The 23,951-nt window shown below is 43.6% G+C and overlaps 1 protein-coding gene across 5 annotated transcripts in view; it reads right to left on the reverse strand.

Annotated features, from left to right (window-relative positions):
• Nucleotides 1-6,079: 6,079 nt before the first annotated feature.
• BABAM2 (BRISC and BRCA1 A complex member 2) overlaps nucleotides 6,080-23,951 on the reverse strand; it is a 425,434-nt gene continuing 407,562 nt past the window's right edge. For 4 of the 5 annotated variants that reach the window (XM_039530877.1, XM_039530879.1, XM_039530878.1 and 1 more), the window contains one exon: nucleotides 6,080-7,597. In XM_039530877.1, coding sequence (XP_039386811.1) covers nucleotides 7,534-7,597 — 64 coding nt within the window. In that variant the 3' untranslated portion in view covers nucleotides 6,080-7,533. The remainder of the gene's footprint in view (nucleotides 7,598-23,951) is intronic. The other variant, XM_039530875.1, reaches the window with a different exon arrangement.

A 23,951-nucleotide genomic window follows, 5' to 3' on the forward strand; every position in this document is an offset into this window, starting at 1 on the left:
GCAACTGAAATGCAGCAAGCTCAGGAATCTTCTCCATCAAAATAAAGGCATTATGCTTTTATTACAAGAAAAACAGGAACTGAAAAAAGCACCCCAGCGAAACCTGAACTATTTCTATGAACTGGGGTTTCATTTTCAAATTTATTTCCCCTCCACACAAGCAAGAATGACAGGAAAGACTGGATGGCTCAGGATATAGTTAATGGGATATGGAGCCTTTTATGTCCACCTAGAGTTGGGGGCACAGGGGAGCAAGCTGTCTGCAACTCTATTGGTGGGCTCAGAGCCAGTGGACGCAGTCATCCAAGTGGGGATGGTCAGCCCAGTCTGGTCAGGACGCACACAAGAGTCTGCATTAGCTGGCAGGGCTCTAATGGGGTGGCAGCTAGATTTTACAGCTGCCATTTCCTATCAGAACCTCAGCAGAGGTGCCCCACCTCTTGCTCTGTTGGGGTGAATCCTTCCAGCAGGCACAGCTGCTCCATCCAGTGCAAGAATTAATCTGGCCCAATTTGCCAGTGACCAAAATTTGTTACCACGTGAAGGCTGTTCAGTGTTCTTTGTGCAGTGAGCTGGTAGGGACTTAGCCTAGTTGCTAGTGGACAAGGATATGCACTGCTGCAGCACCACTATAATAACTGAGACTCCTTGCCCCTTGCTGGCAGTCTGAGCAAAAAGATCAAAAAGTGACTGGGCTATGGAGGATAAATTGCTCTGTCACTCCTAGGAGTAGTCCCATCAGGGGAGGTTAGAGTTACATCTGCTGGAAAAGGGCAGGAAAGCGGCTGACTGCTGCTTTGGGGCTAAACAGAAGACTCCCGTCTGACCAGAGCTGTCACTCTTGACACCAGTGCTAAATGCCCTTTAAAAGATGCAAAATCCCAGAATGTCTTATTTATTAAGCAGAAGACAATGGGATAAAAGGAACAAGGTGTCAAACTATAATCAGCCTGAATCATTTTGAATAAACACTGAGGCACCCAGTTTGCTGACAGGCTTAGCAACTTACAAAATACTCACTCCATCCCAAATCAAGGACGTTAGAACTCAGCAAAGCTGGAATAGATTCTTCTGGTAGCATACGATTTAGTTTTCATTGGCAAAGCTTTGCAGTTCTCACATGTGCAAAAGCAACACTAGGGTTTAAATAGAGTTTGATGAAAATATGTAGCACCCCAAGGATCAATTTTCACTGTAGGAGGTTGCAGAGTGTATTATACACTAGGCATTAATTCTACATTCTCTTCTGATGTCAAGAGAGCTGCAGGCATGAATAACGTTAGACTTCTGGTTTGTATTTTGTACCTGCAATTAATGCTTCCTTTATTTCCTGTTGTTTAATATTGTATTTGTTCTTTATTGCTGCAAGAAAAGCCTCTTGTGTTCTTTTGGTTTTTTTTTAAGCTGCAATGGGATACATTTGAAGGCCTGTATTGTGGTCTCAGCAAGCAGCAGGGCAGCCGCCAAACCTCGTTTCCTTTGTTGATTTCTTGATACTTTAAGAATTATTTTCAACAGTTAATCTTGATTTTTGTATGCTTCCTTGCCAGATAATTACCACACAAATGAAACTGTATTTTGCACAGTGCCCTGGAAGCAAGAGTTGAGCCTTTTCACAAAAGTGGCCAATAGAGGAGACCCTCTTGTAAGCAACATTAAAATCAGTAACACTGTGGCCACTGGAAACACATTGTGAACTTGGCGAGGCCAACGGTTTGGAAATATTCTATTGCTAGAACTAAAAACAAATCTCACTTATTTCAAACCCACTGCTGTGTCTAGTGCAGCCATTTTACCGGGCTTACCTGTGGAGAACCTTGTACTCTCTCGAGAGGCAAACTGCAGATGATACCACTGACAGACGTGGCAGTTTTCTTCAGGTGCAGGCTTTCTTCAGAACAAGAGAGTACACCGTACTTTATTCCTCTACTGATCCTAAGGTGCCATTTAAATTAAGCTTTGGTGCGAGACTGATCTGATGTCAGCACCAAGCCTGAAAACAAATATTGCTCTACACACGTCATTAAAAATCAGTTCAAACATAGAGGTGATTTTAGGGCACAACCAAAGCATGAAAACTAGAGAGGCAGCAGTGACTGGAATATCCATGTGAAGACTAAAATTTCTGCATGCTTACAATTGGTGGGATCACATGCAGACATGATGGTGATTACCCATCCTGTTTCTGATTAATGATGGAGTTAACCTCCCTGTACCAGCATCCTTCCCTGCAAAATACCTTACTTAATTTCACAAGTAAGAACTGCTTCTAGCAAAAGACTGGTCATCTTTACAGAACATTAGTCTATGTTTAATATAGGACTATGAAATAGCTGCATGCACTTAAACAACTGCTGTCTTTTTGTTAACATATCTCATGGAGCTTAAATTTGCTCTAACTCACTGTCAAGAAACCAATAGCTCAGCGGTTCTCAAACTGTGGGTTGGGACCCCAAAGTGAGTCATGACCCTGTTTTAATGGGGTCACCAGGGCTGGCATTAGACCTGCTGAGGCCTGGGGCCAAAGGCCAAGCCCCACTGTCTGGGGTCGAAGGCTTCAGCCCTGGGAGGCGGGGCTCAGGTTACAGGTCCTACCCTCCCACGGGGATGGAGCCCAGGGGGTTTGGCTTTGGCCCCCCCTGCCTGGGGTGATGGGGCTCGGGTGGGCTCAGGCTTCAGTTCTCCGTGTAGTCGTGTAGTAATTTTTGTTGTCAGAAGGGGATTGCGGTGCGATGAAGTTTGAGACCCGCTGAGATGTACTCACAAAATTATGTGAGTTCACATTTGTGCATAGAAAGATATGTGGTATAAAGTGATAATATATCTGATTGTCTTTGTTCACACTGGGGTTCAAACAGAGTTATGGAAACATGTTTAAACATGGATTCAGCTAAATTGGTTCCTAATCTGGCTTGGTTAGTGAGTGGGGATAAAGCCAGACTGCCTTGGAATACTACAGAGAACAGAGACAAAAGCTTAAAAGTAGGTGAATTAAGGGATTTTCACTAGCATTTTAAAAAGCTTGAAATAATATAACATTTAGATTTAATGGGAGCAACTGTGTGTTAATTAAAGAGACAGTAGCTATTTAAGGAAAGATTGATTGCTCATTGGTCATCTGCTTTGTCATAGACTTCTCTTGCCCAACGGGTAAAGGACTCCATGCTGTCAATTTTCAACAAGGCTCAGAGACTGCAATTTTATCAGCTTTCCTCATAGGCTTGGAAGTCTGAGGTATCTTCTATATCTGCAAGGTGCCCACCTGGCACTCCCCTTTCATATTCATCTGCCATTACTGATTGGACTTGATGTCTGAAGTGGATTCCAAATTTGGAAGGGTGGTCTTTCCTGCACTACCATGAGGTTTCTATTGCCTGTTACATCTGCTGCTAGTGAAAGCTATTGTTAGATAAGATGGGAAAAGAGGGACACACAGAAGAAGGAAATGTTACTCATCAGTAACCTGTTTTTTGCAGCCCTCTCATACCCCTCCAGACTTGTCTCAGAGAGTGCTGCTTGAAGTAGGCTACCTATTCTTATTCTACTCTTCCCTGCTTTGGAAGTCTGAGGGACAGGGGCTGATCTAGCAACTTGTGCTGCAGTTCATTGACAGATCTTGTTTCCTGACTGTCGGGGCCAGAACACTGATAGTCAAGGCTGTTGCTAGATAGGATGGACAAGGGAGACCTATGGGAAAATATGTCTAGTAAGGTTTTAATAATGTGTAGGAGATACATGTTACCTCCAGCAGTGATCTTGTCAGCTCTCAGAAACTAGATTGTGTCAGGCACACTCAGTACTTGAATGGGATGACTGCCAAATAAATCCCAGATGGTCCTGAAACTTGTGTTGTTGATTCAATAGGTGAGATGCTACTCTCTCACTACCAAACCAGTGCCCCAGCAGGATGGAAGGAAGTTCCAAAATCAAAGGTCAAGATATACTTGGCAATGACTGTTTTTCATTATTCTTCCAGAATAACCATTTACTTCATAACTTTACCAGAGGAGTTTACTCCAACTTTGGATCTGAATAAGTGGGTACAGTTCATGGCAGAGTGGGTGATGTATAAAGAAAAAGGGCTTCATTGTATGTTGTCATAATTCAATATGTTTTGAGGAAGTTCCATGATAAGGTCTGAATTCACAAGCTTATTGAATAAAGAGCAAATGCATTCCCTTAGTTGAAACATATGTTGGGGAGGAACTTAAATTCTTTAGATATATTCACAATAATTTCAAGGTGTTTAGTTATTTATCATATGTTCTGTAGTTAATTGAGTCAAGCTTCTGTATTTTTTTTTAACTGCATATATTAAGAACAAAAGAGTGAGGGTCTCATTCCCATTAAACTGGTTGCAAGGAATGTTATAATTAGAATATACACTCAACTTTATGCAAATAGGAAATAACCACATGCATAATTGCATTTGCTCAACAAATATCTGTAACTTGTTAATGTAAGACTGATCAAACAAATTCTCTCTTAAGCTCTCCACTTTCTCATTCTGTAGACCAATTTATAAGAGAGAAATTCTCTCATGCTCCTCCCAATACACCAATTCTCTCACTGCCTATTTTTCAAAATATATCATTCTTTGAATGATCAGGATGGGCTCTATGGACTGTTAGTGGTTCATGGATTACAGCTTGAGAAGCACTGCTCTGGAATGATAAATAACTACTCCACGTAGCTCTTCTATAATGCTCTTCATCAGTAGATCTCGCAGTGCTTTACAATGGAGGTTAATATAATTATTTCCATTTTACAGATGGGGAAAAGCAAATGCTCATACCATCTAGGAGCAGAATTCTGTACTTTAAAAAAAAAATGAAAATTCCAAAATGTTAGACCTGGAGATTGAAATTACCCATTTATCCAAGCTACAGGCAGTACAAGTTTCTCCCAGTGGAGGACAATGTACCTCAATTGTGATTTTGAGGGACTACAAATTAGGGTAATAAAGCTCAATCTCCATCTTTCAATCCATGAACTCTCTGACTACATGGCAAACAATAATGCCAACTGTGGTTTGTCATGTGGACATATGATCAATTAGGAACTGGACTGAAACCATCAAGTCATTTCACCTAAGCCACTGAACAGCCATTAGATATTAATGAATTTGAACATATCAAATGATTGGTTAGTTCTGTATAGTGTTGCAGTGGCGCTTTAGGAGAGTTTTGGAGCACAGAGACCACAGTACTAGAGTAGTCCAATGTCCAAAATACATAGTATTGATGTTAAGGGTAGAATTTTGATTAAAAATGTGTAGGTGACTGTCATAGTGAAATGCTTGAGGAACATTACCAGCCTTTGGTAGCTTCATGACAATTTCTGACATGTAAATAAGATAAAAAATGGAGATATTACAGATGCCACTTGAGCAATCAAAAATCGAAGCAGATATTCTTGAGTGAACCTTCCAAATCTTCTTAAAGAAGTCGGTCCCATCACAGAGTTCCTAAGTTAATAAATACAGTGTCGATACATAATGGTATACAAGCTACTGTTACTTAGTTTCAGCTGTGCATCACTAGAAAAGAAACATTTGAAATATTTAATTTCAGAGAGAGAGCAAAAAAACTAGCACAGGGACTTGGATTTCAGCAGGAGAATAACTGTCTTTCTATATCCCCTCCCAACCACAGCATATATGAAATAGTCTTGGCGTCTTTGTACGTAATTTTGATTTATACCTCAGGAAGTGCAGGTTTATGGTTGTCTCGTATAGATTAATGTAAATTTTGTTCATATGCAGTAATGATGTGTGAATAGCTAAGATATATTTAAAAACAACCCTGCTTAGCTTAGCTCAGCAAAGGGCTTCAGTTCTGTTTACAGCAGCGCAACGTAGTACCTGTGCTGGGAGAATTTGTCCTCAGCCCTTTGAAGGCTGTTTACAGCTCCTTTGTGACTCAGCAACAGTTACAAGGGACCGGATAAAGGGACAAAATCTGTCCCCATTTTTCTTTAGACTTGGAATAAGGCCTATGATTTGACTTCAACTTGGTATTTAACTCCTAACTGATTTTGACTTTCAATAGTATATGGTCATTTAAAAAAAACAGAATTTGCTAGAAGGTTGGTAGTTTCTCAGGGAAACTAGACTAATAGAATGTATTAAGAAAATTTAATTTACAAGGATCACACTTGTTCCTTGGACACACAGTTTTCCTAGTAGACAATACTTTTCTCTAAAAATCCAAAGTTACAAGGAGATTGGGGCAATACTGCCAATCAATTAAAATTTGTATACATATTTCATAACATCAACAGAAATAGTGATATATTACTTTTCACTATTATGTCTTCAGAACAGCTCATCAGTCCAGTTCCCTAACACTTAGCAGAAAGTACCTTTTCTGTATTCCATTTATAACAACACACAAACTTTATTCCATGCTGGAAAGTACCCTGGTCTGTCTACAATTTAATTTGGGAAGTGACACCACTAAGAGTCAGCTATATATGGCCTGCTATAACATATCACGAGAAGGGGAAGATGAGTGGCTGGGATTCTTCATTTACCATTACAGCATTAGAAAAACTGATGCATCCCATTATGTCTTCTCATCAATTCTTTACATATATGTGCTGACTAAAACTGCAAGTCTTAGGTTAAATAAATCTGCTTCCCTAGATTATTGTATCTGTTGCCTTCAAAGACTCCATTAATTCCTTGTTAAAGGCCTATTTCATTAGTGATATTTACGTTACTTGACAGAGTTGTAGGACTATGCAGGAGCTCTAGTTTGTCTCCTTAATTTACTCAACTGGTTACTTGAACAGTTGATACTAAAGCGATAGACCTTTCTCAGTAACAGCAACTGATGTCAATTAGAAAGTCAACTTAAGTTGTGTTACCTGAAATAAACTAGACTATAAAGACACTGAATTCAACTCATGATGAGTTTTCAGCTGAGATATTAAAAAAAATACTGCCATGTCAACATCAGACACATCTGAAAGGCAGTGAGCAGTTAAATATTGGGACTCATACATGTGTCGATAAGAACCATAAATATAGGCAAATGTCAGAGGCAGAATATGGCATTATATAGTCCATTAGGCATTTCTGGTAATTATGGCAGCTTTATATATTATTAGGATATGCTGAAAATATACAAAGGTTCAGAACAACAGAATACTGGTATGAAAACAATCGCTTCTTAACAACACCTGAAAGACAAGCATTTCTGAAACAAGGCATCACATTAAACATTGTCGTCACAGGGCAATGGTATCACATCTAAACACTAAGGTTTTAATTTAATCCAGTGGCTATAAAAGGAAATGATAGTGGTAGGAGAGGATTGGAGAAGGAGTATCAAATATTCAGTTTAGAATTAGCCAGCTGAGGTCCTTGTTTTACAGAGTTAATGAAGTCTGTGGAGATCAAAGCTATTCCAGAGGCAAAAAGTATAAAAAAAAAAAGAGATTCCAACCCACTTCCAGGAAGTCCTCTTGGGGCTGACATGCATGTGGATGTAATAATCTGTCTGGCATCTTCTCTAGACCTGGTGTTTCCTACAGCTTTCCATTCGCAAAAGCTGCCTCTTGGAACTGAGGGACAAACGTTTTGAAATAAGCCCTAGTGGGGAAAAAGAAAGTTTGTGGTTAGCAAAGAACAAACTCAGAACAATCATGTGTGCATGGTACCCACAGCCAAGATTTTTAAAAAATGGGAGCCTGAAGTTAGCTGCCTATGTCCATATTTAGTCACATAAATAAGAGGCCTACTTCTCAAAATTCTACAGTGTATTTTTGGTGATCCTTGCGCTTCAATCTTTTTAATTTCAGTAGCGTTACTTCCTTTGATGAACTGACCACAATCATATGCAGCACTACTAATGTGATCAGTACCAATGTCGTCTTGTAGTGTCAGCATAACTTTGTCTCATGCATATTCAATATTTTATACATTCCAAAACTATGTTTTGCAGGAAAAAATATTTTGTGGATAGCTTTCGTGAATCATTGGCAATTGCTCTCTTTTCTTCCCTTGATTTGTATTCTAATTCCTTTAGTCTAGGTACAATGGTATATCAGGTACAGAGATAAGCAGCGTTGGGCTCTCTGAGGCTATGGCTACAGTTGCACTTCAAAGCGCTGAAGCGCTAAGTGTAGTCAAAGCGCCAGCGCTGGGAGAGAGCTCTCCCAGCGCTGTCCGTACTCCACCTCCCTGTGGGGAATAACGTACAGCGCTGGGAGCCGTGCTCCCAGCCCTGGGGCTTTGACCACACTGGCGCTTTGTAGCGCCGCAATTTGCAGCGCTGGAGAGGGTGTGTTTTCACACCCTGCTGCAGCGCTGCAAATTTGCAAGTGTAGCCATGGCCTGAGTGAGAAACAGCGTGAAGGGAAAGGTTAAACCATTTGCTACAGCATTACAAATTTGGCATCTGTTATATACTTGATGCTCACCACGCTTCTGGGATAACTGGATTTACTCAACTTTTGAAAAAGCTTCAAATATAGCACCACAATCACTCAGTGGAATTGCACAATTAGCTGGGAAAGTGAGAATACTGGCAATGGATAAACTCTTGATCTGCCTTCTTCCAGGAACATTTATGAAATACAGGATCAGAGTTGACAGTTAATTCTCTGTGGTGAATAAATTAAATGGATGAGCAGTAATTCCTTTCTTGCTAATTGGTAAAACAAAACAACTTTCTGAGTGAAAGTTTGGAATAAAGACGAATCATTTTGTAAATGGGGTGTACTTTGTATATTCTGGACCTTGGTATCACTGTCTTCTCTATGATGAACTTAGTGAGTCACTTTATCAACGCATAGAATGAATCCATCCTGATCACTGCAAGTTGGTTTATACTGTACCTTTGGGACTTTGTACTAACAGCAAAATGTGTCCACTTCTGCAATTATAGGCTCCTCAAGATCTTTTATTTGCCAAGTAAATCAAAGGAAATTAAACCTTAATTCTGCCTCTTGTGACTTTCACCTACTACTCTCTATATTGTGAACTCTTCATTTTTCTAGTTTTTCTTTTAAATCTGCTTTACAAACTATATTTATATTTTCTCACAGAGTATTTCTTTGTAATTTCTGAAATGAAGATACCTGTAAATTATGTTCACTGTATTACTTATATCTACTGCTATGGTAATAATGCATGCCAAGAATTCCAGATATTGCATCAGACAAGTGGATATGCTGAATCTCCACAATCAATTGAGAGATCTAATTTCATAAACTGGATAGAATTTCTTGATGCCACTGAATAATTACTCCTGAACATGACTGATACTGAAAATACCGTAAGATCAAAAGAGGGAAAGCTCCTCTCCTCTTTGTGGCAATATGCCTGCTAAGCTCATTAGAAGACAATGACAATCAACTTGCATAAAATTTGTAAGGTTGTGTGAGAATACTGGCTAAAGGCCAGATGAGTAGTGCAAGATAAGAATATTGCAGGATGCCTTAGGGAATCTGAGATCACACCTTGAGCCTAAGAATGATAATGGAAACAGAGAGAGCGAGAGAGCAAGCGAGAGCGCACACACGAAATAGTAAACCAGTATGTATCCTCTACTGAATACACAAAAGCTCCTGATTTTGTGGACCAAATTTTGGAAGAGGTGGACTCTGAAACTGTGCTCACAAAAGTGACTTCACATCAGTATGGCTATACCAGCTAAGAGTGTGTGTTATCATCTGATTTGTACAAGAAGATATGTGGTTTGCACTTACATTTTTGTAGTAAACATTTGAAAATGTGGCCTACTGGAGTATATCATGACTAGCTCTCAACATTCTGCTAAATATGGGAATTTCCCTTATATTTTGTCAACCATAGTATCTCTGTTATCTTCTTAGCATTTCTCTTTGTGTTGTCTTAATGTTTGATTATATTTCCTCTACATGTTTATTTTAAATTGCTTGCTTCCTTCCCCTCTGGAGCCTCTCCTCTTATGCCTGCTCCTTTCCTCTTGACTTCTAGTTTCAATAGTCTCTCAAAAAGCCACATATTTTCCTAAATGGCAAGGAAGTTCATTTTTGTTAAGTTGGATATGTGAGAGAGTATTTCTATATTTAGTTCCATTTCCAAAACTGCCATCTATATTTCTCTTCCCTGTTGTATTAACACCACAAATACTGTATCACTTTTCAGTCAGCTTTCTGCTGTGGCATGATTCTCAAATTAAATCTTATTGACACTAAGTACACACTTCCATGCTATCTTTATCTACATCTACAATATCCTTTCTTTTCACTCTTGTGTGCTTGTCTGTGCTGCTGCAATACTAATTTAAATTCCTCCTTACAGTGTGATTCTACAGCACTATTTCAGCAAGCACATTACTCTATTGTTAGTTCAGATTAAACTTATTGCTCTTCTAAGGGTTCCATGTACCCAAACATGAATACGTAAAAGAATAAATGGACACAAATCGGACATCAGGAATGGTAACATACAAAAGCCAGTAGGTGAACACTTCAATCTCCCTGGACATTCTATAACAGATTTAAAAGTAACTATTCTTGAACAAAGAAACTTCAGAAACAGACTTCAAAGAGAAACAGCAGAACTAAAATTCATTTGCAAATTTAACACCATTAATTTGGGCTTGAATAGGGGCTGGGAGCGGCTGACTCATTACAAAAGCAGCTTTGCCTCTCCTGGAATTGACACCACCTCATTTATTATTGGGAGTGGACTACATCCACCCTGATTGAATTGGCTCTGTCAACACTGGTTCTCCACTTGTGAGGTAACTCCCTTCTCTTCATGTGTCATTACATAATGCCTGCATCTTTAACTTTCACTCCATGCATCTGAAGAAGTGAGGTTTTTTACCCACAAAAGTTTATGCCCAAATAAATCTGTTAGTCTTTAAGGTGCCACCGGACTCCTTGTTTTTCCAAAAATGAATGTCATACTTGATAAAATTAAATGCCCATTCTTCCTTCCCAACTCTTAAAGTTTCTACTTTGTCATTTGTTATCTTGCCCAGAATGAGGTACAGGTAATATCAAAGACTATTACCCAGGATGAGTTTTCCCATCTTGGTACCTGAGATGCAAGACATTATGGAAGACTTAAGATAATGATTATTCAACACACTTACTGGTTGGCTGCAGAAAGAAACAGAGGACATGCAAAGAACTTCAGCCATGTGACATGTTCAGACAATTATTTTAGCTGCAGCATGTTGGACAGACTGGGGATGAGAGACAGGGAGATGAAAAAGGGGCAATTCAGGTAAGAGTGTGTCATAGTGTAAATCTGTGTTTTACTGGTGGGGACAGAGAGGAAATGCCAAACTTAAGAAATGTTCGAGAAATGACGGGAATTGTCTAGAGCGGGGGTGGGCAAACTTTTTGGCCTGAGGGCCACACCAGGGAATAGAAATTGTATGGCGGGCCATGAATGCTCACAAAATTGGGGTTGAGGGTGAAGGCTCTGGGGTGGGGCTGGGGAGTTTGGGGTACAGAAGGGTGCTCTGGGCTGGAACTGAGGGGTTCAGAGGGTGGGAGGGGGTTCAAGGCTGGGGCAGGGGGTTGGGGCATAGGGAGAGGCTCAAGGGTGCAAGCTCCCAGAAGCAGTGGCATGTCCCTTCTCTGGCTCCTACGCGGAGGTGAGGCCAGGCGGCTCTGCACACTGCCCCATCCGCAGGCACCGTCCCTGCAGCTCCCATTAGAGCCCTTAGAAGTCGGAGCGGGGCCATGCCACAGCTTCCAGGAGCTGTATGGAGCAGGCTCCGACCCTGTGCCCCGGCTAGAGCGGGGCCATGCCATGGCTTCTGGGAGCCATGTGGTGCGGCCCTGACCATGCACCCTGGCTGGAGCGCTGCAGCGGGGCCGAGCCACGTGGTGTAGCCCCTGACCCGGCGCCCTGGCCAGAGTGAGGCCAAGCTGTGTGGTGCGGGGCAAGCCTCAGACCCTGCTCCCCAGCGGGAGCTCGCGGGCCAGTTTAAAGTGGCCTGTGGGCCGTGGTTTTCCCACCCCTGGTCTAGAGTCTCCATATGGGGAGAGGAGAATAGAAAGAAGTCAAATGACTCAGATTATTAGAGCTGGTTGGGAATTTTCTGTCAAAATAATTTTTGCAGTGTTTGAAGATTGAAATTTTTAATTTTGCTGAAATTTTTTGATTTTTCCCAATGGCAAATGAAAATAAATATTTTGTTTCAGCTCAATTTGACCTGAATTGAAACATTTTGGTTTGCTGCACTGAAAAATGTTTTGATTCAAGTCAGTTTGACAGTGAACTTTATCTGCCTGAAGTGCCACAGTGCCTTATGGGAGTTGTAGTACAGGTGTTTTATGGTCCCATTCTCTATTACGGGCCAGGCTCCCACAATGCACTGCAGTCTCCCCTCTGATCTACATAGTGCATTACAGGAGTCACATGACTATAATGCATCACGGAAGATGTGATCCAGCCAGGGGCCCTTGCCCTTAGGAAAGAATAACTGCATGAGGCACACAAACTGCACCTCCATGGTACAGCACCACCAGCAGATGAAGTTTAATATTGAACTGGCTCAAAACAAAACATTTATAGCACTTTTTGTTCTATGAATACTTTCAATATATCAGGTTGTCAAGTATCAGAGGGGTAGCCGTGTTAATCTGGAGCTGTAAAAAGCAACAAAGAGTCCTGTGGCACCTTATAGACTAACAGACGTATTGGAGCATAAGTTTTCGTGGATGAATACCCACTTCGTCAGATGATGCTCCAATACGTCTGCTAGTATATAAGGTGCCACAGGACTCTTTGTTGCTTTTTACAATTGTAGTGAGGCGGTGGGATACCCCACAGCCCCGCTGAGAGATGAGCCTCCCCTAACACCAACGTGGGCGGAGCCACTGGGTCCTGCGCCCGCCCCTCAGAGGTCACGGTGCAGACCCGGAGGTATAAAAGCTCACCTGCAGAGCTCAGTGAAGAACCAGCCGCCGCAGAGGCCAGACGTCTGCGACCGAGCTCCCTCTTGGGAGACAGCAGCAGGCCGCAGCCAGCCGGATCTCGCACCCGGCCAGCCGAGCCTACCCCTTGCTCACTACCCCGAGGAGGACTGGCCGAGCCTGCCCCGTGCTTGCTACCCCGAGGAGGACTGGCTGAGCCTGCCCCTTCCTAGTTACCCCGAGGAGGAACCGAGCCTGCCCCGTGCCAGCTACCCCAAGGAGGAGCCGAGCCTGCCCTGGGCCAGCTACCCTGAGGAGGAGCCGAGCCTGCCCTTTGCTGCGTACCCCGAGGAACCGATGCTGTTTGAGACAGCCAAGGACGCGAGCACGACCCAGGTACCCTACGAGGAGGAGTGCGGAAGTAGCCCAGGGGCAGCCGACCCCAGTCTGGCTGCAGCACTGCCTGAACCTATGTCAGTGTGTTGCGGCCAGGATCCCCACTGACAGCAGCGAGTCTTTGCCGCTGCTAGGGCCCCGGGCTGGGACGCAGTGGAGTGGGAAGTCCTGCGTCCCCCCTGCCACCCACTCCTTGGGTGGCAGACTCCCGCTTCTCCCTGGCCTGGAGAGGCTAGGACCTCCTGCTATGGAACTACTGACTCAGCCCCTGCTTAAAGGCCTGAGTCTCTGACTGTTTGTTCGCTGCCCCGCCCTGATCCAGGGCCTGGGCTGATATTTGGACTCTTGACTCAGTCCCCGCTTAATGGCCTGAGTCTCTGACTGTTTGCTGGCTGCCCTGCCCTGACCTAGGGCCTGGGCCGCCATTTGACTATTGACTCAGCCCCCGCTCCAAGGGCCTGAGCCCCTAACTGAGTCTACGTTATTCCCCTCAACCGCAGAGCCGACGGCCGGCAGACTAGAGCGAGGCGGTGGGATACCCCACAGCCCCGCTGAGAGACAAACTGCGGCAAAGCCACACCACATCAATATATCAGGTTTTCATCCCAATTTGGGCCAAAACAAAATATCAAAATATTAAAATTTCATCTGAGATGGAAATTTTGATTTTTGCTCATTTCTGGAGATTATTAATTGGAGGGACCAGACTCGTGGAGTTGTTACTGGCTAAGAAAACAAAGACGTTCCATGAATTTGTCTGCTGGCACTGGTGCAGTGTGGTGAGGTTCCACCAGCCTTTTGTGACAAGAGAAAAAGACTAGAGCTGAAGAGGACATTGCCCTACATCAGGCTGAGGATGACTATGGGAAAGAATAACTCCAACAGAAACAAAGCCAAGTAATTCTAAAGAGAAACAAAGAGGCTGTGCTAGTCTACATTCTTCTGCAGAAGAGAGAGAAAATGGCTTTCATCATACTGAATAAAGTTTCTATTATATAGATCTGAGTTAAAAAATGATATACAACCACATACATACTTGCATTTTGTACACACACACACCATATGTAACCAAAAACTTTAAGCAATTACTAATTTCTCACAATACCCATTCATTTAACCCCATTCATACTGAATGACCTAATGCTCTCAGCAATTTAGAACTTGAATAGTGCTACGCCACAGAACACTGGGCAAGATATTTCTTAGCAATTAGAAACCACATTTTTATTTTTACAATACGTTACCCTCTGATACAACTAAACGTCTCAAAAGTGTTTTAAAATCCCATCTCCCACCATGCAAGTCTTTCGATTCCAGACAAGAGGGTGTTAAAAATAATGCAGTCTTCCAGGTACCTGTTGACTGGGAAGCCTGCTCTGATGCTGCTTGGTTTGTGACATCTCTGCCTTGTACCACTTTGGGACTGGAGAGATTTTGTCACTTTTTGGTTGACTTTTTTTTCCCTTTTGGGAAACTCTGAGGTCCCTTCATTTCTCTGCTTTACTTCCTCCCCCTCAAATGGCCCTATATCACAATATTACAGCAAGCTAAGGAGGACTGGCTGCAACACTCCCTGGAGTGCAGCAAAATTCCTGTGTGCAAAAGCCTCTCACCCAGGTGCTGAACATGATGCCTTTGCAACCCCTCACAACTGTTTAGGTCTTAGCTGACACCGAGGCCCTGTCTACACTGGCAAGTTTCTGCGCCGTAAAGCAGCTTTCTGTGTTGTAACTCCCGAGGTGTACACACTGCCAAGCCACATAGTGATCAGAAACTGCACAGTTGCAGTGCTGTAAAGAACCATCCCGACTAGAGGCGTACAGCTTTCTGCGCCGGGGCTACAGCGCTGTGGTGTCAGTGTAGACACCGTGATCGATCACAGCGCTGCGACTGGGCTCCGGGAGGTGTCCCACGGTGCCTGTTCTTGCCTCTCTGGTCATCGGTTTGAACTCTACTGTGCTGCCCTCAGGTGACCAACCGTCATTCCCCACCCTGTAAATTCTTTGGAATTTTGAAAGTCTCCTTCCTGTTTGCTCAGTGATGTGTGCAGTGGTCTCAACACATCTTTCTAGATGGCCATGCCTACTCCACACCCCAGGCGATCCCCCGCTTGGAGCAATGCTGAGCTGCTGGACCTCATCAGCATTTGGGGAGAGGACACTGTCCAATCCCAGCTATGCTCCAGCCATAGGAATTATGATACCTACAAACAGATTTCACAATGCATGACAGAAAGGGGCCATGACCAGGACACACTACAGTGCAGGGTCAAAGTGAAGGAGCTGCGGAACGCCTACCAGAAGGTGCGGGAGGCAAACTGCCGCTCTAGTGCTGCGCCCATGAGCTGCCAGTTCTACAAAGAGCTGGATGTGATATTCCATGGTGACCCCACCTCCACTGTGAAGACCACTGTGGATACTTCGGTGGCTCGTTTGCCAGTCAAGAGTGGACCAAGCCAGGAGGAGAAATCTTGGGTGAGGATGTGGAGGGGTAGGGGAACCCAGAGGCAGAGGATGACTCGGAGGTCAGAGATGCATGCAGTTAGGAGCTCTTTTCTACTCTGGAGGAGGCTAGCCAGACACAGCTGTTGGATGTTGGTGAAGTGCAAACAGGAGAGGAGGCCCCTGGGAAGTGGATTTGATTTGGGGAATCGCTGAAGCAAGTTACTGGGGGCAGGAGGGTTGCAGAAAGCAGGCTTGTCTCTCACCACATGCCTAGTCTGTGTGGCAGAACAGGCTGTTGATTGACCCCCTCACTTCACAGGAATCTGCCTCAGAGATCTCCAGGAAACTCTCATGGAGATACTGGGCACTCTGCTGCCGCAGGTTCTTTGGCAGGGCTGCTTTGTTTCTTGCCCCATTAACGGTAACTTTCCTGCACCACTCTGCTGTCACGGGGGTGGGGGACCATTGCTGCACACAGGCAAGTCACATAGGGGCCAGGGTGGAAGTCGCAGTCTTGGAGAAGGCCTTCCCTTGATTTCCTGCTCACCCTCAGCAGCGAGGTATCTTCCATAATGATCACATCCTGTGGAAAGTGTGGGGACAGGAATGATAATCAGGCCCCACTCCCTACAGTACTGGCTCTCCCCAAGAGCCACATGTTCAGTGTACAGTAGGGTCCGGGAACACTGATTTCCTCTGTGGCTACTCACCATTTTGGGGGTCTTGTGCTTCATGTGTGCTTGCCTGGGGTCAGCCAGTTAGTGACAGGTGTGTGAGGACTGGTTATGTTATAAATCACTGAATCAGTGTTCTATGTGTTGCAAACAATACTGCTTCTGTAAAATGTGTTTAAACTTCACAGAGATGACCTTGGGAGCCCAGCCTCCCTCTTTGTTATCGTCAGCCGAGTGGCTGTGCAGAATTAGAAAGTGTCCAAGAGGAACTAAGGAGGACTTTCTCCATGAAGTTATGATGCACTCCGCTGCCGGGAAACAGGAATTGAAGGAGGGGACAGCGAGACGAGGGACCGAAAGGAGAATGCGGCATGCCAGAATGAAGCCACGGAGTGGCTCTTAAACGTTATGGAGTGCCAAGCAGACACGCTCCAGGTGATACTAGCACTGCAAACCGAGCAGCTCTGCACCCACCCTCCCCTGCAGCCACTGTCGCAATACTCTTTCCCATGCTTCCCCCAGACACTGCCAACACACTCTTATCAACCTCCTGACCCCAGTCTGTACCTGCTGCATTCCACTCCTGCCCCATCACAGTCCAGCACTGCAGACTCCCAGTACCCACTGCATTCAACACTCATCCCTCTGCAGTTTGGCCCTGCTGAAGTACAGTAGCCACTGCAATGTACTTCAAAGGAGAATGCTGGATATGGTCCCTGGGCATACACAAATCTTCAGCCATCCAAGGACTCTGCCTCCTCCTGGGACCTTCCCTTCCCTATCCCCCTCACTACTGATGTTTTTTTTTCTTTGACTCTCTCCTCTGGTTGTTGTTTTTAATAAAATAATTGTGTTGGTTTGAAAGCAATCTTTATTCTATTAATTGAAAGCAAACAGAGCCTTGCAAAGCAACAGGCAATTTTCTTAAACCTTCACAGTGCATTGTTTGCACCAACCACAATCACCTCCTAGCATTACAAGCACTGCACTCCCAAGCATAGCAACAAACATTAGTGGCTTTCAGCTTCAAATTGCTGTCTCAAGGAATCCCTAATCCTTATGGCCTCGTGCTGTGCCCCTCTAATAGCCCTGGTCTCTGGCTGTTCAAACTCAGCCTCCAGGTGCTGTGCCTCTGCGGTTCAGCCCTGAATGAAGCTTACACCCTTCTCTTCACAAATATTATGGAGTGTGAGGTACGCAGCTATAAGCATAGGAATATTGTCATCAGCCAGGTCCAGCTTCCCACAGAGGCAGCGCCAGTGGGCCTTTAAATGGCCAAAAGCACACTCAACAGTCATTCTGCACTTGCTCAGCCTGTTGTTGAACTGCTCCTTGCTGCTGTCAAGTTGCCCTGTGTATGCCACGGCATTAAGGGGCAGGCAGGGTCTCCCAAGATCACAAGGACATTTCGACTTCCCCTACGGTGATCTCTTTCGGGAAGAAAGTCCCTGCTTGCAGCTTCCTGAACAGGCCAGTGTTCCAAAAGATGCATGTGTCATGCACCTTTCCAGACCAGCCTGCATTAAAGTTTGTGAAATGCCCACGGTGATCCACAAGCGCCTGGAGAACCATAGAGAAATACCCCTTCAGATTAATGTACTCAGTGGTTAGGTGGTCTGGTGCCAGAATTGGAATATGTGTGCCATCTATCACCCCTCCACAGTTAGGGAAGCCCATTTGTGCAAAGCCATCCACAATGTCACGCATGTTGCTCAGAGTCACAGTCTTTCAGAGCAGGATGCAATTAATGGCCCCTGCACACTTCCATCAACACAAGTCTAATGGTCGACTTTCCCACTCCGAACTGGTTAGTGACCGATTGGCAGCAGTCTGGAGTAGCCAGCTTCCACAGTGCAATCGCCACATGCTTTTCTGATGGCAGGGCAACTCTCATTCTCATGTTTTCACAGGGCTGCAGGGCTAGGGCGAGCTCATCACAGAATCCCATGAATGTGGCTTTCCTCAATCTAAAGTTCTTCAGCCACTGCTTGTCATCCTAGATGTGCATCATGATGTGATCCCACCACTCAGTGCTTATTTCCCGAGCCCAAAAGCGGCGTTCCACTGTGGTCAGGACCTCCGTGAATGCCACAAGCAATCGCGTGTCGTAGCTTCTATGCATGGTGAGATCAATGTTGAGCTCTACTGCTACTCGTGACGTGTTAGTGAGAGCGGGAAGCATACTGGTCAACAGTTTGGGATCCATTCCTGCAGCCCGAAGAGGCAGGGTGCGCAGTACACAAAATATTGAAAGATGGCGCCAAATGCAGACGGAAGCAGAGGGATTTCTGGGATGCGATGCAGTGCATCATGGGGCATTGGGACAGGACTCAGGATGCCCTGCGACCCTTCTGTCTTCCCACAACTCTTAGTGGCAAAAGAGGAAAAAATGCTCTGTGGGAAGCTGCCCAGAGTACACTGCTCCGAATACCACTGCAAGTGCGAACACGCTATTGCGCAGGCAGCTGACAGTGTGAACACACAAGAGCGGATTCCCTTCAGCGTTCTCTGAGCAGCACTGTAACTGCTGGCGCTGTAACTGCCAGTGTAGACATGCCCTGAGTATAAGGGGTTTGCTATCTTCGCTGCTCAGAATGGGTGTTTATCATCGCACAGGCAAATGTCTAGCTCTTTGATAAGTGTCTTGCAAGAATCTTTTGTTTTTGTTTCTTCAAATGGTCATTTTCCAAGTTCAAGGTGTAAGTCATTGGGTTTCTATGGCAATTTTTCTTTAGCATTTCAGAAAACAACACACATTCTCTGTATTTAACCAATACACGTTGATAAAAGCATACTCTGAATTGCAAGTGCTATGTTCAAGGACACTACTGAGAGTAAAGCACTTATTTTTCCTTGACCTTACTATACACTAAAAAGAAAGTTTCGCTATTGCACATAGTACATATCTGAGAAAAGGAAGAATCAGACCACTCAGTGTTTGCATGTTTTTCCAGTCATTAAAAACCCTGACAGTGGTGCAAGGTCTCAAGAAGGCTACATATACTAATACATGTCTAAATCCAAGAGGCTTGGAAGCCAGGTGTTGAAAACATACTTGACTCACAATTCACTCGCTTTTGTGAAATTTCACCCTAAGTTTAATGATATTTTAATGCAGTTGCAGTGTTGGATTTTATTGTTTAAATGGTAGCAAATCTGCACTGACACTGTACTGTGCCATTATGAGGTGGTTTCTACTGATTTGCAACGCCATTGTTTGACCTTTAGATTCCAACAATGAAAATCCTCTCCACAAACTAGAGTTGAAATTGTTTAGCTGTAGTAATTTCCGATTACACAAAGCTTCCCAGGAACTTATGCTGAAAGAGTCCTGCCATTGTGATGCACTTTCTGCTTTCTCGCTTTTTTTTTTTTTTGTTCCTTTTGCTCTTATAGATAATTGCTTAATAGTTTTCTTGTTACTGGTTGGTGTGTAAGAGCGCTGAGAACTGGTAAAAGGTTTCTGTTTCTCTTCACCACCTTGATGTTCCAAAAATGTCAGATCCTGACCCCAGAACAATCAGGATTCAAACTATGAGAGAAAAAGCCACAAAGTGCCTTCTCAACCAGCATTTATTATCCTTCCCACATCTGGGACAAGGACTTGATGGTTGTCAATCATCTTCCCAATTCACTCAAAAAGCCAAGTTGGAGAAAGATAGGCACTTCAAACTTCGCTTGTGCAGGAGTGTTTTGGTGCCAAGTTTTCTGACATTGACAGCCTCAAAGTCATCTATTTGTACTGACATTTTTCATCTATGTCAAAAACTCAGGCTATAGTTGTCCCAGTGCATTATATTTCAAGCGATTATTTCTGGAGGAAAAATAAATAATTCTTGATGGTCAAAGCATGGTTGCAAAGGCTCTTCCATACCCGCTGTAAACTCAGTCCCCAGAGCAGAGCACTCATCATCGATATGGTAGTCTGTCTTGGCACTGGTTTTCAATGGCAAGTGAAAGCCCTCCAATAAAAAATTTGGATCCTCTTCTAAAGATATAGATGTTGTCACCACCTTCTCCTAGATCCTTAAATGTCTGGATTTATGTTCCTCCTTACTTGGAGGCCGCCTCAGCTAGTCCCATTTGGATTCCTATCTGGTGCCAGTTTTGTGGACAAACTTGATCCTTTAGATACTACTTGTCATTTAAAGCATTTCAGTTAAATGCTGTTTAAAAATGTATTAGCAGCTAGTGTAAAAGGATTTAACACCTTAAAAAACGTTATCCCAAGGACTGACCATGACATTTGAAAGAGTTAAATCCTGTTTACAGGTGTTGAGTAGAGTTTAAAATCATATTAGCTCATGTATTGGTTTCTTTTAAAAACCCTTTCCCCTAGATAATGATAGAATCATAGACTTTTAGGTCAGAAGGGATCATTATGATCTTCTTGTCTGATCTCCTGCACAATGCAGGCTACAGGATCTCACCCACCCACTCCTTTATCAAACCTATGTCTGAGCCATTGAAGTCCTCAAATCATGGTTTAAAGACTTCAAGATGCAGAGAATCTTCCTGCAAGTGACCTGTGCACCACGCTGCAGAGGAAGGTGAAAAAGCCCCAGGGCCTCTGCCAATCTGCCCTGGAGGAAAATTCCTTCCCAAGCCCAAATATGGCAATCAGCTAAACCCTGAGCATATGGGCAAGACTCACCAGACAGACATCCAGGAAAGAATTCTCTGTAGTAACTCAGATCCCACCCCATCTAACATTCCATCACAAGCTATTGGACATATTTACCACTAATAGTCAAAGACCAATTAAATTGCCAAAATTAGGCTATCCCATTATACCATCCCCTCCATAAACTTATCAAGCTTAGTTTTGAAGCCAGATATGTTTTTTCCCCCACTAATCCCCTTGGAAGGCTGTTCCAGAACTTCACTCCTCTGATGGTTAGAAACCTTTGTCTAATTCCAGTCTAAACTTCCTGATGGCCAGTTTATATCCATTTGTTCTTGTGTCCACATTGGTACTGAGCTTAAATAATTCCTCTCCCTCCCTGGTATTTATTCCTCTGATATATTTATAGAGAGCAATCATAGCTCCCCTCAGCCTTCTTTTGGTTAGACTAAACAAGCCAAGCTCTTTGAGTCTCCTTTCATAAGACAGGTTTTCCATTCCTTGGATCATCCTAGTAGCCCTTCTCTGTACCTGTTCCAGTTTGAATTCATCCTTCTTAACCATGGGAGACCAGAATTACACACAGTATTCTAGATGAGGTCTCTCATCAGTGCCTTGTATAACGGTACTAACACCCCCTTATCTCTACTGGAAATACCTTGCCCGATGCATCCCAAGACCACATTAGCTTTTTTCACGGCCATATCACATTGGCGGCTCATAGTCATCCTGTGATCAACCAATACTCCGAGGTCCTTCTCCTCCTCTGTTACTTCCAACTGATGCGTCCCCAGCTTATAACAAAAATTCTTGTTATTAATCCCTATATGCATGACCTTGCACTTTTCACTATTAAATTTCATCCTATTACTATTACTCCAGTTTACAAGGTCATCCAGATCTTCCTGTATGATATACCGGTCCTTTTCTGTATTGGCAATACCTCCTAGCTTTGTGTCATCCGCAAACTTTATTAGCACATTCCCACTTTTTGTGTCAAGGTCAGCAATAAAAAGATTAAATAAGATTGGTCCCGAAACCGATCTCTGAGGAACTCCACTAGTAACTTCCCTCCAGCCCTGACAGTTCACCTTTCAGTCTGACTCGTTGTAGTCTTCCCTTTAACCAGTTCCTTATCCACCTTTCAATTTTCATATTGATCCCCATCTTTTCCAATTTAGCTAATAAGTCCCCATGTGGAACCGTATCAAATGCCTTACTGAAATCAAGGTAAATTAGATCCACTGTGTTTCCTTTGTCTAAAAAATCTGTTACCTTCTCAAAGAAGGAGATCAGATTGGTTTGGCACGATCTACCTTTTGTGAAACCATGTTGTTATTTGCCCCAATTACCATTGACTTCAATGTCCTTAACTACTTTCTCCTTCAAAAATTTTTCCAAGACCTTGCATACTACAGATGTCAAACTAACAGGCCTGTAGTTGCCCAGATCACCTTTTTTCACTTTCTTAAAGATTGGAACTATGTTATCAATTCTCCAGTCATATGGCACAACCCCTGAGTTTACAGCTTCATTTAAAATTCTTGCTAATGGGCTTGCAATTTCATGTGCCAGTTCCTTTAACAGTCTTGGATGAAGATTATCTGGGCCCCCTGATTTAGTCCCATTAACGGGGGAGGGATATCTCAGTGGTTTGAGCATTGGCCTGCTAAACCCAGGGTTGTGAGTTCAATCCTTGAGGGGGCCACTTAGGGATCTGGGGCAAAATCAGTACTTGGCCCTGCTAGTGAAGGCAGGGGGCTGGACTTGATGACCTTTCAGGGTCCCTTCCAGCTCTATGAGAGAGGTATATCTCCATATATTTTATAAACTGTTCGAGTTTGGCTTCTACCTCGGATGTGGTAATATCTACCTCTATATCCTTATTCCCATTTGTCATCCTACCATTATCCCTAAACTCCCCATTAGGCTCATTAAAGGCTGAGGCAAAGTATTTGTTTAGCTATTGGGCCATGCCTAGATTATCCTTAACCTCCATTCCATCCTCAGTGTTTAGCGGTCCCACTTCTTTCTTTGTTTTCTTCTTCTTTATATGGCTATAGAACCTTTTACTATAGGTTTTAATTCCCTTTGCAAGGTCCAGCTCTACATGGCTTTTGGCCTTTCTAACTTTATCCCTACATGTTCTGATCTCAATAAAGTGGCTTTCCTTGCTGATCACTCCCATCTTCCCCTCCTTGTTAAGCTTTCTGCTTTTTCCTTAATCACCTCTCTGAGATGCTTGCTCATCCAGTTTGGTCTACAACTCCTGCCTATGATTTTTTTCCCCTTTGTTGGGATGCAGGCTTCTCATAGTTTCTGCAACTTTGACTTGAAGTAATTACAGGCCTCCTCCACCTTTAGATCCACAAGTTCTTCAGCCCAATCCACTTTCCTAACTAATTTCCTTAATTCTTTAAAGTTAGCCCTTTTGAAATAAAAAACCCTAGTCACAGATCTATTTTTGTTTATCCTTCGATTTAGTTTAAACTGAATTAGCTCATGATAAGGCCTAAAGGAGAAAGGTGGGTTATTTGCCAGTAACTGAGGTGTCCCTGTTGCAAATCCTATTTAAACCTGCTGTATCGGGCTGGAGGGTGTACTCCCCTCTAACAGTGGGGATCCCTGGAAAGTCAGGGAGCTCTGTGTCATCTTCTCATGGCTCATGCTAAAGAAATGTGGCACTCTTGGGCTCTGGAAATCTCCAGCTGCCTGAATAGCCTCTTGGTGTTACCAGGTAATGCCCTTCAAGGCAGCGTTGAGGCTGCTGCAAATTATGCTGAGGACTTGGCCCAGGACTACACACTCCCCCCCACTCCCAGCTGCAGCTAGTGATTATTGGATGCATCTGAGAATCAGAGCCACAGAAACTAAATCACACCTCCATAGACATTACCTACGAATTTGCCCCGATTCCTTCAGACAACACCATTTGCTTAT

The sequence above is a fragment of the Mauremys reevesii genome, linkage group 3 (assembly GCF_016161935.1).
Source record: "Mauremys reevesii isolate NIE-2019 linkage group 3, ASM1616193v1, whole genome shotgun sequence".
Lineage (NCBI taxonomy): Eukaryota > Metazoa > Chordata > Testudines > Geoemydidae > Mauremys > Mauremys reevesii.